Source organism: Ixodes scapularis, unplaced genomic scaffold (assembly GCF_016920785.2).
Source record: "Ixodes scapularis isolate PalLabHiFi unplaced genomic scaffold, ASM1692078v2 PGA_scaffold8__174_contigs__length_109621045, whole genome shotgun sequence".
Classification (NCBI taxonomy): Eukaryota; Metazoa; Arthropoda; class Arachnida; order Ixodida; family Ixodidae; genus Ixodes; species Ixodes scapularis.
This window is the reverse complement of record NW_024609883.1, coordinates 95,699,730-95,714,804: the sequence shown is the minus strand read 5'-3', so window position 1 is coordinate 95,714,804 and position 15,075 is coordinate 95,699,730. Positions and strand designations below refer to the sequence as shown.

The following is a 15,075-nucleotide window of genomic DNA, read 5'->3' as shown; positions in this document are numbered from 1 at the left end:
CGGCGACAAAAAAAAAAAGAACAAAAAGAGCCCGCGCTTTTTGATGTGCAAGGTGGACCACACACGATGCTACAGAGAAGCGCTTTGAGAGGCGCGCTGAGAAAGTTTTACGAGCCGCCTTTGGCGCCGGGTGGCCAGATTGTCAACAAAAAAGAAAAATAACAAAAAAAAAAAAAGGAAGGAAAAGAGAACTTACGTTTTCCGGCGTGCAAGATGGAGCGCACGCAATGCTACAGAAAAGTGCTTTGAGAGCATGCGCTGGCCGTGTGCGCCCGACCACGTGCTATGTTCTCCGCGCTACTCCACACCAGATTGGTTGTGCTGGCTCGTGCCATTCGCTACGGTCCATCTCAACGGCGTAGAGGAGCAGGCGCATATTGGCACACATTCGGCTTTGCAGCAAAGGGCCCGTGTTTCGCCGTACATTGGTGGTTTTTCTGCCGTGGTGCCTTGCGATGTGACCCCGCGCACATTCGCTCGGGACGAATTATCCGATGCAGAGTCTTCCCGAGTTGGAACTATCAAACTTTTCTTCCCATAGAAATGTATGGGCGCTCGCCGGGACTTTTGAAGACGATCGAATTAAACGAAAAGTCGAATTAACCGAGGTCGAACTAACGAAAGTTGACTGTATATGCCCATTATCGGATACCTTCTACATGCAGCTACCGGAGAAAGTAAGAATTATGAAAATTGAATGTGTGCAAGTGGAGATAAGGCTCCCATAAAATAGCAAAGTGTGTTAGTGATCAATTCTAAAATAATTGCAAAAAACATGCACCAACCCATTTTAGTATGTTTTCAAGTCAGTTTCACGAGGATACTTCAGGATAAGATGACAAGTGCCTGTCAGTCTTCAAGAACAGTGTCTGCCCTTAACTCTGACTTTGAGGATGCCTGCGTTTTGAGGCTGTCGGCACATTTTCGGTAATAAAGGTAGCGGGAGCTTTCGGTGTCCGATATTGGTTGCCCGGTGAGAGAGAGCTTTCTCGGCTGCCGATTGGGTGTGCCGTAGCAGCTTTCTGCCGGGCGAGCGCTGTTGGCCAAAGAGAGATTTTTTATCTGTTCACGAATCCACAATCGCACGGTATTTTTTTTTAGAACTTCTCTGCGATGCACAGATGGCGAAAGATGTCCCGCGGCTTCTAGTGTGTTCATCTCGAGTTCTTTGTGAACCACCAGTAAATTTTAGCTTGTGTAAGGCAGAAAGACAAATTGAGATTTCTGAAGAAAGTATGGGTCGTGGATCGACTCTTGAATGTGAAACAGCAGACGATTGCAGTTTCAGCTTGCTTCTGATATCGCTTTGTCTCAGCACTTTGTTTCTAGCAGACGCCACCTTTATTTGGTTCCATTTGCAGGTGATGTACAGTGTTTTCAGTTTCATTTCTGTCTGCGAGGGGTGCTTAGTAGCAGGCAAGCCCCATTCTTTTTATGTTAACAGATGAACATCTACTTACGACATCTTAATTTGCTTAACGAGGGCCAAGCTATACTCCGGGACAACTTTTTCTGGCATTTCAGACAAAGCATCAATTGCACATGCACAGGTTTGAGTGGTGCTCGAGATGCTTAAGTGCCCGGGTACCCATAGCTTTGGCTTCCTTGCCAGAAAACGTCACTCTTGTGACAATCAGACATGTCACCAGCATAGCAGACGGTTGCAATTTCAGCTTGAGTTTGGTATCGCCTCCCTATGGCACTTGGGTTTGTTCATAGCATAGCAAACAAGCACCTTTTAGAGCGCAGCTCTTAGGCGCCCGTTTCCAGCTTGAGCGTCGTCGCCGTCAGCGTAATTGCGCAGTGCATTATAGGTAAAGTTTCCTACTAAATTTAGCGAAAAAATTTCCCCGCTAGATTTAGCAGAAAGAATTCCCCACTAAATTTAACAAAACAATTTCTCCGCTAGATTTAGCAGAAAAATTCCCTGCTAAATTTAGCAAAAAAAATTTCCTGCTTATTTTAACCGAAAAAATTCCCCGCTAAATTAAGCGGGAAAATTTTCCCGCCAAATTCATTGCAAAATTTTCCTTGCCAAATTTAGCAGAAAAATTTCCCCGCCATATTTAGCGGAAAAAATTTCCTGCTAAATTTAGCAGAAAAGTTTCCCCGCTAATGTTAGTGGAAAAAATTCCACACTAAATTTAGCGGGAAAATTTCTTTGCTAAGCTTAGTGGAGAAATTCCCCCACTAAATTCAGCGACAAAATTTTTCACGCCAAATTTAGCGAAAAAATTTCCTAGCCATATTTAGCGGAAAAATTCCCCCGCTAAATTTAGTGGTAAAAATTCCCCACTAAATTTAGCGGAAAAATTCCCCCGCTAATTTTAGCGGTAAAAGTTCCCCATTAAATCTAGCGAAAAATTTTCCCCTAAATGGGAGGCGAGCAGGAGAAGAGGAGGGGCATAGCCTCCTCTCCGTACCTTCCCCTCCTCTTCCTCAAGAGCTGCGCTCTAATTTGGCGTTACAGGGAGTTGTACACATCTTTCGGTTTTTTCTTCTTTTTTGTTCACTTAGCAGGTGATTTGAAGGTGTTTTCTTTTCATCAGTGAACAATGCTTTGCAGCAAAGAAATGTTTGACAAACCGCCTGCTGAAGATATCTTGGCTTGTTTTGTGAAGGCCAGAGTGTACCGTAGATCTCACCCTCGCAGTGACCGAAATCGGACTCCTGAGTTACTATATTTTGTTTCGTTTACTGTGGACACAAGCAGCTCTTACTTTTAGAAGTGTGCACATTTTGCAGAAAATTTAAAATCAACTGAAGACATGTCATTAACTTGCCAACAGGCATCTTTTAGTGTTATGAGGGGACAAAATAGATGCAAGTCACTTTTCGTAATTTTTAAAGAAACTAAAGGTGTTGTCGGGGATGAGACAGGAACGTTAGGGGGTAAAAAAGAAAGAAAGTCTGGTACGCTTTTGTGGAGCACAAAATGAAACGTCATTAACCTATTTACGGTCGTCGGCGTACATGCACGGCGGCGATTATACATTTTAAAATGCCCACCTAAATGCGAAACCGCATATCCCGTGATATATGTTGCTCTTTTTATTATGTCTGGCAAACCATGAACATTATGTTTGTACGGCGTTTTGCTTTGCTCGGGCTATTTATACTTCTGAAATTAGATGCTCTGTGCATGTGATGGTTGCTTCGCATCTGGGCTGTTCTGGCAGTAGTGGCAGGTGGAGCATCTGCTATTCCGACTCAGACCCTAACGCTTCTGAAAATTGAATTCAGAGGATGAGAGTTTATCATCCAAGGGAGGAGCTCTGTAAAGTGCCGAAGGTTCTGAATCTTAGCCCGCCAAAATGGCAGGAGTGGATGCACCAAAATGAAACCGAAAAAAAGAAAGGCGACAACTTTTTGCCTTCAATATTTCCATTTGGTTGCTCTAAACCTGAACAGCTTGCAAGTACTGTGCATGTTCCTGCTAGGTAATAATAATAATAAAAAAAAGACCTGTGCATTCACTTTTTATTTATACTACTGTAAAATATATAATTTTCGCAAGGACTTGACCTAGAATATAAATTGAAAAATCGGTCTTGCGAATATATCACCATATGATAAAATGACTAATTGCCAAAATATTTCCATAACTCGTATATCCAAAATTTACGAAATACAGTAAAAACCGTCTAGAACGAACCCACGTGCAGTGAATTATTGTCGATATCGAACTCGCGGGAAAATTTAAATAAAAATGCATGTAAAAAGTACATTTTATAACTAACAACATATTAGCTATATCGAACTGGAAGCCTTCCCGGGGGGGGGGGGGCCGGGGGCCCCTGGGAAGGCTTCCAAAAACGTGTAAATAATCATCTTCTAGCCTGTCCCTTCCCCCCAAAAAGGAGTAGGAAAGAAGTAAAATTCCTTATGCTCAAGTTGCAAACAAAATTGAGCGAAGACAGGCGATTCAGGAGGGGAGAAAGCTAAAAAATACACCTTGCATGCATGCAAAAAAAACAAAAAAATCTTTTCAGCACGTTGTTACAAGGCGGAAGTGAAGAGAGGAGAAAGAAAGAGAAGCTCTCGCCTTACAACGAACACATCGTGGAAGTTTGTTGTAAATGGTTTTTGCTATATCGAACTGATGGTAGCGTTTCCTGCTTTTCGTTATGAACGGGTTCGACTGTATTGAGCCTGCAAATAAAAGTATACTAGGTAACGGATAGAATAAATCATAGAGAGAACAAAACACAGATGAGTACCTATCTGTGTTTTTTTACTCTCTCTGTTTTATTCTTTCGGTTATCTAGTATACTTTACCAACATGCTCATTACGAATACAAGTAGTTTACAGTATTTACTTGGAAACGAAACCTGACCACTGAGAAACATCTTCTGGGAAAAAAAAAACTCTATTGTCAAACGTTTAAGGAGCAGAGGTGCACCAAACGTGCCATTATCTACTTTTAAAAAAACAAATCCTGGTGTCTCTTGTCTGTGCAGCTTAAACAGTCCAACTCGGAGCTGGCAAAGGCAAAGAGTGACATGGAAGTTGCGCACGAAGAGTTGGCCGCGGAACGGGACTCCCTGGCACGACGGGAAGCGGATGTAACGCGAGCGATGGCCCGTCTGGAGTCGCTCTTGGAAGAGAGCGCGTCTCGGCAGACGGATCTGGAGGCCACGCTCTCTGCCAGGGACAAGGAGATCGCCTACAGGAAGGCGGCGTTTCTTCAGGTGACCGCAGTCTCGCTTCCCATTTTGGAGTCAGCACTGGTATCTTGACTTGGAAGTCTTCATTCTTGCCGGTGTATTTATTTTTTCATGAACACCTCGAAAGCCCTGCCATAGGACACCACAGAAGAGATGAGCTCCCAAAACTGCGATAGCGACAAAAAGTAACAAATACACCGAAGAATGAGAGTTATACACCCAAAGAACGATATACATAGACATGGAAACAAACAGAGGTTATACGTGCAAAAAATAAACTAGGAACACATTATTACGTAATAGTATTCAAACAGTACAGATTCCAGATATTTGTTGAGAAGCTCTCGAAAAGTATCAATATTGTTAGCAGTGACTGTGTGGTTAAAGGGTTTCATTCTGTTATCGATAAGAGATAGGAGTGTTTGCATAGGAGGTGATGGACCTGAAGATGGGTTGTGTATGATAGGTGTTGTCTAATCTTGGAAAAAATGCAAATCGAGGTAGTAACAGTGTGTTTCTTACTGTTTGACTATGGTAGTAAATTTTGTATCATGGGCAGCCTTGAAGCCTATGCATAATCAGAAACAGTCTTCCCGGTTATTTATTTATTTATTTGCGCAGTACCTAAATATTCCAAGGGCATTAATGAGGGGATACGTAGTATGCAAGAATTGATTATTTTGTTGCACCGTGCATAATAATACGCACATTGCATAAAATATTTTTTAAAGTTGTACCAAAGTCACTTGAAGAGAACGTAACTAAGCAGGCGAGCTGGTTATTATAAGACATTCTACAACCCAAGACAGAGGTTTTCAAGGACTGACAAACGTTTGCGTTTGTCCATTCTTGTAAACCTCTGTCTCAGGTTGTAGAACGTCTTATAACCAAAGTCACACGCAGAATATGCATAACTTTAAACAGCAAAAAAGTGGGGAGAGAACTGTTAAGGATTGTCTAACAACAAGGCGGAAAACGTGGCTTTGCAAATCTGTGAAGATGAATAGTGTTAGACCATTCCAGTCGCTACTCGATTTGGGAAAGGAGTTTTTAAACATTTCTGTTCTGCACCTCATATATTTGTTTTAATTTTTAGCAGATGATTATTTTTTTGAAGGAATGCAATTCAGATTATGTAGATAGTTAACGTATTTACTCGAGTAATAGCCACACTATTTATGAACAAGGCCCTTGCATCTACTTTCTCACAGAACACATATACAGCCAATCATTGTGTTGCACATAAATAACATAGCGAATAACTAGATAGAGAACATAATTCTCTATACAAATGCAATCTTCACGGATTGTATCTTCACACGAAGACGTTATCTCTGTCCTGTAAACAGCACAAGTCATGCTGTCGATCGTGGTGATTGGCAATCTGCGTGCTCCGCGGAAAAAACTAACCCTCAGGTTTTTTAATAAACAGTGCGGCTATTACTCGAGTAAATACGGTAACTTTTGTGATAACTGCATTTCCTAAAACAAATATTTTTATGGCGTTTTATTTTAAGGCCTTTTATCAGATAGTCTAGTAATGTCCAATCTGGGTTTTTCACCATGCTTCAGTGGAATTTGTAAAGGCCCGTTCACACTCTTGCGACTGCTTGCGACCTCTTAAACCTGGGTTCCTTAAAACTTCTTAAACCAGAGAACACACTCGCGCCATCTATTGGGAAGCAGTGTAAACTCGGCGGTCCGGCATATTTTTTTTTTATTTCTCGCGCAATATCCTTTCTTTTTTGGCTCGAAAAACTTTTGTCAATGTTATAAACGAGCCTTTCTATGGGTATTACGCACATTTGACCTCGGAAATCCCGCAAAACCTTCGCTTTTGTGAAATGCAGTTCTAGCGTCACCGCATAGATGGCGCCACAATGTCAGTGTATTCCCTCATTCTAGAAACATTTAAGAAGTTGTAAGAAATCTCGTCTCTCTCAGTCGTACTCGGTCGCAAGAGTGTGAACGGGCCTTAACTCTTCGCAACAAAATAAACCGGTCTGTTTTGAACGCGTTTTACTTTTGCAGATAAGTTTCAAGATAGTATACATAGTTTGACGTGTGTGGAGCACTCAACTACAATGATGGTCTAGCATCATTTCGCATCGCGATCAAGAGCATTCGGCATGCAACGTCGTCTCACGCTGCGCTGCGGAGCAGCTGCAGGTGGAAAGAATGACTTGTACGAAGAGCTCGCGGTTCGGAGGGCAAGAGAAGAAAATGCTGATAATTTATTCATGATAGGCATTATATAACAACCACAATGGTCATGTGGGTCGCAGACTCCACAGATGGAAAATTTTAGTAGAAAGTGGTTTGTCGAGCTAGGAGGGCCTTACAGGGCAAACACGTCTGCGAGATTGGCAGTCGCGTTTTCTCGAGCATGCGGAACAAAGCCCTGTAGCTCGGGACATATTTTTCCGCCAAATGACCCAAGCACCAAGGAGAATGACGAGAAGGTGGGTTCTGTGCGTGACACTAATAGCGCAAAGAGGCGATTGCAGGTTTTTTCTCCCATGAAGAGACACAGCACACTGGCGCCGTCTGTTGGGTAGTTGTGGAACACTTGGGCTGTCCATGTATTTCCTTTTTTCTTTTCCGCTGCCTTCTTTGTTTATTGGTTTGAAAAAAGTAATGCCGAATTAGAGCGCAGCTCTTAAAGAGGAGGAGGGAAGGGCACTGGGGGGAAGTGGGTCAACTGACCGAGGGGTCACGCGATGATGACAATGCCGATGAATTCATCAGTGACGTCACTGATGACGTCATCAGTGACGATTACGATGCCGGTGATGTCATCAGTGACGTCACTGATGACGTCACCAGTGATGATGACGATAAAGATGCGGATGCCGGTGACGTCATCAGTGACGATGACGTCATCGGGGTGGGTCACGTGACCTCGGCAAGGGGGGGGTCACGTGACCTTGGGGGGTGGGGGGTCATGTGACCTCAAGGAGGGGGTCACATGACCTCGGGGGGTCACGTGACCCCAGGTCACGTGACCCCGGGGGGGGGGGGGGGGGGGGCTTGCGCGGTGCATTATGGGACATTTCCCATAATGCACCGCACGGTTACGCCGACGCCGACGCCGCTCAAGCCGGAAATGGGCGCCTAAGAGCTGCGCTCTAAAACTTTTGACAATGATATAAGTGAGCATTTCTCATAGATAGCACATACATGTGATCTTGTAAGTACCACAAAACCTTTGCTTCAGCGAAATGCAGTTCCAGGGTCACCTCATAGATGGTGCCAGCATAATCTTGTAAGAGATTTCAAGGACTCGGTCGTAAGCAAACGCAACTGTGTGAAGGGGCCTCTAGCGATTTGATTTCTGCTGAGGGACGCAGTCTTTCGTAAAGACTGCTGGCGGCGTTATCATGTCTTCGTCACATTCGTGAGACTCTAGGTTCGGAAAGGAGCCCTAAAATACGCAGTGGTAATTTTGGCTAGTTGGTGTAACATCGTAAAAGGATAAAAAAACAGTGCAAAAAAATACATGCCGTGCATGAACCAAGATCCTACCCTAACTCGTTTCTCGTACTTGCTCCAGCTGTCCTCTCAGAAGGACGCGCTCTCGCAAGAAGCGTCCAGCCTTCGGCAGAGTGTCGCGAGCCAGCGGGAGACAAACGAGCAGCTCAGCGCACAGAAGGAAGAGCTGGCCACGGCCAAGTCTCAGCTGGAAAAGGAGCTACGGCACTGCCGGGCCGAGGGGGACAAGCTCCAGAGCGACCTGACTGGCTGCAAGGAAGCCCGGGAAGCGACAGAAGTGGACCTGCGGAACGCCAGGAATTCCCTCGCAAAGATCCAGCGGGAGAAAGAGACGACGGACGCCAAGCTTCGGGACTCAGCGGCAGAGCTGGAGAAATTGCACGGTGAGTTTCGGCTTTGCATGGGCAGCAGATGTTGGCAACTTTGGCCTTGCGTAGACGAGGCACAAGTGCGCTTGAACCTGTTGGAAAGATCTAGACACCTCTCCAAAAGAGGCTCCTAGGTTGCCGCCATGTTGCTGATGCTGATGCGGCTAACGCGACTCTCGTGCCCCCTATCAGCTGTAAATTTCTGCCACTCTTTTGGAGTGTTGAAACCCACTGAGCGCGATTCTCTGCTTATGTTTTGCGGTTTTTCATTCTATGTTTTCTGGGCCCTCTTGAAAGTTTCCACTTAATTTTTCTGATGCATGCTGCATACCCTTTCTGTGTTATCTTCCACTGTGAGAAATAGGGTTGGTAAGTGCTGGCCATCCAAGCGTATCTGCTCGGCATTCACGGCAAGCGAAGGAGGGGAAGGACGTAAAACGGCCCTCGACACGATTTTGAGAACAGTGACAACTGTTCTCCCCCACTTTCACAGATAATCCATGTAGAGTCCTTGTAAGTCATAGCCAAAAATAGTTGTTTGGGTTGGAGTCAGTCGCACCCGTTCCTTTTCCTTGGTGCTGGTGTGAAAAAAGGAAACTCTCCCCAAAACGTGCCCCAAACCAGTCATCTTGGATTCCGTTGTCGTCTTCTTGTTTCTTGTTCTTGTTGTCTTGTTGTTTCTTGTTCTCGTTGTTCTCTTGTTCCCCTTCTCCAGGGATTATTTTCGTCATTCCTGTCCAGCTTGCTTGCAACCTTGCAATTAATTGCATCATAATCATAACTTTACGATGCAAGCCTTTCATCCTTGTTGGTGTTAGACTGGTGGCAGCGCATAAAACCTGTTTGCTCTACTGACGTCTAACCCCTGGTTAGCTCAGTTGGTAGAGCGCTCCACTGGAAATGGAGAGGTACCGGGTTCGGTGCCTGGACCAGGCGAATTTTTTCAGTCGCGCACCAGTCACCTAGCTATGATGGAGATTTGTGTTTGTCCTTTGTCCCTCTTGTTCCCCTTCTCCAGGGATTATTTTCATCATTCAAATTTCAACTTACTAATTGCTTCCCTGCTCTCAAAAGATGACCAGCCCACTTCCCCCTGTACTTCCTCATTCGGTGTCTTTCCATGTGTTCCCAGTGCCAGTCTGCCTACGCGTTGTTGAATTTCTAATCCTGATTAAACCTCTGATTTCAAACACAGCACCGCGTTGCCAAAAGACAGTCCTGGTACCATTACTCCTTTCCATATACCCCTGACCACTTTATAGTTATTATAGCTCTAGTATAATGCCTTGAGCTTTACAATAGATAAATTTCTTTTCCCTTTTCTAATTATATTCTCCTCATGTTCGTCTAGATATTTCCCTTCCCCAATCGAGCCAAACTCCCAGATATCTGTATTTTCCTACATGGCCTATTACAATGTCTTGTATCCTCAGGGGTTCCCTCTTTTCGTCGTCAAACACAATTACTCCAGAATTGTCACTACAAAAACTCGTGCCCAACGTGACCCCTTCCTCTCCACATATTCACGCTAGTTTCTGTAATGTATTCTGGTTATCTGCCATAAGTACTATGTTGTCTGCATACATCAGTCCTGGTATTACCTGTATTACCTTTCTCCCTCCTTCCATATAACTTGTATCAAAACCTAAGTTGCTCTGCTCTAATTTCTTTTCCATTTCACTGAGATATATCACGAAGAGCAGAGGTGGCGGTGGACAGCCCTGCCTGAGTCCTCTTTTTATTGGTGCGGGTTGTTTAGTTTCTGCTTCCCATGTTATAACTAACTTATTGTCTTTGTACACCTGCTGAAGAAACCTAACCAAATTTGCATCCAAGTTATACTCCTTCAGCTGACCCCAGAGTTTTTCTTGGCTCACAATATCGTACGCTCCCTTGACGTCCAAAAAAGCTAACCTTAAAGGAGTTTGGTTCTTCATTGCTATTTCTATACATTGTGTGGTTACGAATGAGTTATCTTCCAGTCTTCTATCTCTTCGGAATCCGTTTTGGAGCTTGCCCAGTATTTGCATACCTTCTGCCCAATCCTGCCTTCTCCACTTTACTATCTGCATAGCTAATCTGTATATAACTGAAGTTACCGTTATTTGGCGATATGCTTTAATGTTGTCTTTGTTTCCTCTGCCTTTATAAATTAGTCCCATTTTATTTAGTACTTAGAGCTATGAACAATCTCTACCAAGGTTGCCAGCACTGATTGATGGACATAAATATTTCTTTCTTTTTTAGTCTTTTATTTGATTCAGTTTGGCCCTCAATGTTTTGTTGCTTGTTGCAACCTGCACTGCTGAAGCTCCATGCACACTTAGCTCACAGGGCACCAAAGGCACAAGCATGAGCTAGCCCACTGTCCTTGCTTTGAGGTGTTGAGTGAAGCTTGTAGTACTGGTGCATGCTTCTAATAAGTTTACTGATGTTCCATATTGTTGAGAACGGTTACAATGAAGTCAACGGGAATCTGAAATCACTTCGCTATATCCGCTATTTCGTTATAACCGACTTCGGTTATAACGAAGTGCAAAAGGGAACAGGAATTCGTGATCACTTCGATGTAGCCGCTATTTCGTTATGACCGGTCTCGACAGTATTCGGTCCGTAATCTGCAAATGTCAGCTGAAAAGAGTTTCCTTAAATATATAGACAGTTTTCACCTGGTGCCTAGCCCTTACCGCCTGGTACATAGCCCTTACACAGCACTCCTTGACAAATGCCTGCTTTATTAGCTCTCAAAAAAGCTTGCATAAGACATTGATCATCATTAACTTGCTCTGTCATTCACAAAATCCGTATCGTCGTAATGGCATTGGTTCTCAATTGAGGGCCTGCGGACCCTTTGGGGCTCTTAAAGGCCACCTTAGGGTCCTTGAAGCCCTCAATGTCAATCAAAACAAGCAATAAAAAAAAGTTTTTTTTTTATTGATATTAGCTGTTTTACGAAGCTAAATAGAACAAACCTTGTGCTCCAATTGTCCAGGGTTGATAATCCTTCGATTTCGAGTTTCAAAGTTGGCTCGAATTTTACTTTAGTCATTGTCATTGTCCGATGACACCCCCCCCCCCTCCCCTTTCTGTGGGTGGGGTCCGCGATCACTTCTGCCGATCCAGAAGTGGTACACGAAACATCAGTGGTTGAGAACCACTGGTCTAAAGAAAACTAATTTATCATCTATAGATAGTCCACACTGCATATAAAATTTTAACTTTTAGACCTGCATAGTCCGGAAAATATGGCAACGAATTTAGTTTTGCTTGGAAATTGAGTTTACTTGTGGGAAGCTATGCCATAACCTAGTAGAAGATGCATCATAGCTTGAAATGAACTTATGTCAATAGGCCCCAGTCATTCACCTCTCCCTTTTCTTTTTCCCTTCAAATGCAACTTCTTACTTAACTTGTGCGGTAAATGAAAGTGTGGTACACCCGATTTTGACAGTTTTCTTTTTCTCGCCAATGTAAGAATGTTGTTCCGGTACAGCCGTCTGAAAGGTAAGCAGAGTTTCAAAATTTGGCGCATTGGCGGTTTCGAACATCTATACCAACGATTTTAATGTTGAAAGAATTTGCAGCATGTGTCTTTTACATTGTTCATCTTGGTACAAGTGAGAGAAAACGCGCAACCTTCCCCCAAAATAGTGCAATTTCACTGCCTAATCGCAAAGAAAAAATATGTTTTCTCGATCTGCATTCACGTCTGCCAGTAATTGGAACTAAGGCGTGGGGTCCTTCGGAATACACAAGTTTTCCTGGTGCTAATTATCGGAAGCCAACATAAGCTTCCTGTCCGTCGCTATGTCCCCATCTTCCTCATGGCAAACCGTCCTCTGTCTCGATGGCTTGCCGCAACCTTTAATAATGCTAAGTGGGTGCGGTGCACTATCGTAGCCGAATCGGACTTTGAAAAGTCGACAATCGCGGAGGGAGGTCTGGCGGTGTCCAAGATGGAAACAAATGAGGCACTCTCAGTGACTTCACTGCATGCCCCACTGGAAAGACACTGTGGGAATCGAGGGCTATCCCAACCTTCGATTAGTTCAGTCTTTGTTATATAAAAACAAATGCATTAAAAAAAAAAGGCTTTTTGTTTCATTTGTAGGTGACTGGCTAGAGATTTAACTTCTGAACTACTCAAGTGATCGGAATGAAATTTGCAGGGGGAACTTAATGTCAGATGTAGGTGTGCTGTGCAAACTTTCAGCTCTCTAGGACTACTTCACATACCTGCATAAGGAGATGTGTCGCTCTTCGTTAAGAAATCTATGATATGCAAATGACGCTATTAAGCACCATTTTGACTGCTAGAGTATAAAGTGGGGGATGTGAGACATTGGGCTATCTACTGGTAGTTTCTTTTTTAACTGAAGTGTAAACATTTCAGGAATAGGGATTACCTCAAAATATGAGATATGTATCTGTCCTATACCAGTTTTAGAAAGCATTGTCTTTTTTCAATGAGGACTTCAACTTAAAACAAAATTAAGTAGATAACCCGATTCCCCTGTAAATTTCAGTTCAGTAACAACTTGATAGTGGTATGAGGATACTTTTACCTTCAAACAAAATATTCCTTTGGGTAAAATTTGCAGCAAAAAGTGGAACTAAGGAAAAGGCATTCAAACTTTGAATTAGACATGAGGAAGAAACACAGAAAGGGGGGACGGACAACGAAGACTTCTTCCTCATGACGTCCGTCCCCCCTTTCTGTGTTTCTTCCTCATGTCTAATTACAGTTACCAACACGCTCGTTTTGTACTCAAACATTGAACTTTTTTACTTTGTTACTGCCTCACAGCGTGTTAAAAATATTTTATATCAGCGTAGCTATATTTGGTATGTGGTTATCAAATTTAGTGTAATGGTGTGCAATTAGTTTCTAAAACCGAACTCATGAAAACTGAAAAATTATTTTTTTCTAAAATATTTTTAATTTAGGTTCATGTCCCCTTTTAAGTACACCTGAAACAGTCGGTGGATTCAAGGCAAGTGCAGACAATGCTGAATGCTGTGTGTACTTTCAGAGAAGCTGAAGAGGCTGGAAAGGGAGCGAAAAGCCGACGCCGAGGAGTGGGGCATGCTGCGGGCATCCCTGACCGAGAAGCTGCAAGCTGCGGAGGAGGCGGCGTTGCGGAGGGTAGAAGAGCAACGGCGGCTGTTCAAGGAAGAGATGGACAAACACCGGCAGGAGAAGGTATGCCGGTTGCTCCTGGGCTTGGCCATTTTTAACCCTTTGGCGGTACATTTTTTTTTCCCAAAAGATGTTTCCCAGTGGTAGGGTGTTGTGTCAAAGCACAAGTTTTTTTCTTAATTATCCAGCGGGAACACCCGCAGTGTTTGCAAGCCATTCTGGCCTAGAAACAAGGGTTGCCACCTGCCCGGTTTTTGACCGGCACGGTCAGTTTTTTTAAAATAAAAGACCGGTTGCCGGTCTGTTTGTAAAACCGTCCATCATTCACCGTTTTTTTTTATATAACTATCCAAGCACAATTTTTTTTGTTTTTTTGGTGGAGGGGGTTGTTTATTAATATACTCTGGACCATCAACGTTATTGGGTATATAGGCATATGCAGTGTCTGTGGGGTGGGGATTGAACCCAGGGATCCTGGGTTCAATCCCCACTCCTGCCCCTCTCGATCTGGATGAGCATCGTACCGGCGTGGGGTCATGTATAACTACAGCGTGGTGAAGGTTAAAGACCACAGGCTAGCGGTTTGTACCGCACTGGCCCAATTGCTCATCTACAGCTGGGAGACTCGTCGCCCGTTGAGGCAGACTAAGTTCTAGGCTGTATAAACATACACACACTCCAATTGTCTATTTTTAAGATAGTTTTGCAAAGATATTTAAGATATTTGTGCAAAAGGTGAGCTTGCTTTGTCCACAACACCTACTTAATCCATGGCTCAGTCGGTGGAAGGTGGTTGAACTAGGGGGGGGAGGGGAGGGGGGAGGAAGAAAGGGGAGGGGAAGAGGGGAAGGGAAGGGAAGGGGGGGGAGGCACTGCATATTGGGTGCTCGCAGAGACGAGCTTGCAGAACCCTGTTTGAGAACCTCTGAGGTGGTGGAAGACTGAAATTTGACTAGAAAATATTCGGCCTAAAGCACTATTTACTTTGAACTCAAAATTTGTTATCCGCACACGACTACCGTAAAATACCCCAGAAGTGCCCACTTCGCTCAAGCGCCCACTATTAACATTTCCCAAACCTGAGAATTCTGTAAATTATATGTTAACTGCCCGATTTGACCGGACAAGCGCCCTTGTCTAGACTAACCTAGTTTTCAGTAAAAATGGGGTTGGCGCTTCTCCGGTATTTTACGGTAGTTCTAAAGCTGGTATATTATATATGTAGGATGATTTTTTTTTTAATATACGACACTTGCTAAAATGGCTCGCGTGATACAGTTTGCTTTCATAGTTTGTGACGAAATTTAGCTATGCGTTTGGGACCATAGAGGAGGTGGAGCAAGTAGCTATCTGCGAGCGTTCAGTTTTAGTACTTTTCCTTGTGTGTAATGTAGGGCCATGTTGGGT

The 15,075-nt window shown here is 43.7% G+C and overlaps 1 protein-coding gene across 1 annotated transcript in view; it reads left to right on the top strand.

The window, feature by feature from the left end:
* LOC8029650 (rootletin) overlaps window positions 1-15,075 on the top strand; it is an 83,113-nt gene that overhangs the window by 26,499 nt on the left and 41,539 nt on the right. The window contains exons 11-13 of the mRNA XM_029995331.2: window positions 4,462-4,692; window positions 8,222-8,543; window positions 13,562-13,731. Coding sequence (XP_029851191.2) covers window positions 4,462-4,692; window positions 8,222-8,543; window positions 13,562-13,731 — 723 coding nt within the window. The remainder of the gene's footprint in view (window positions 1-4,461; window positions 4,693-8,221; window positions 8,544-13,561; window positions 13,732-15,075) is intronic.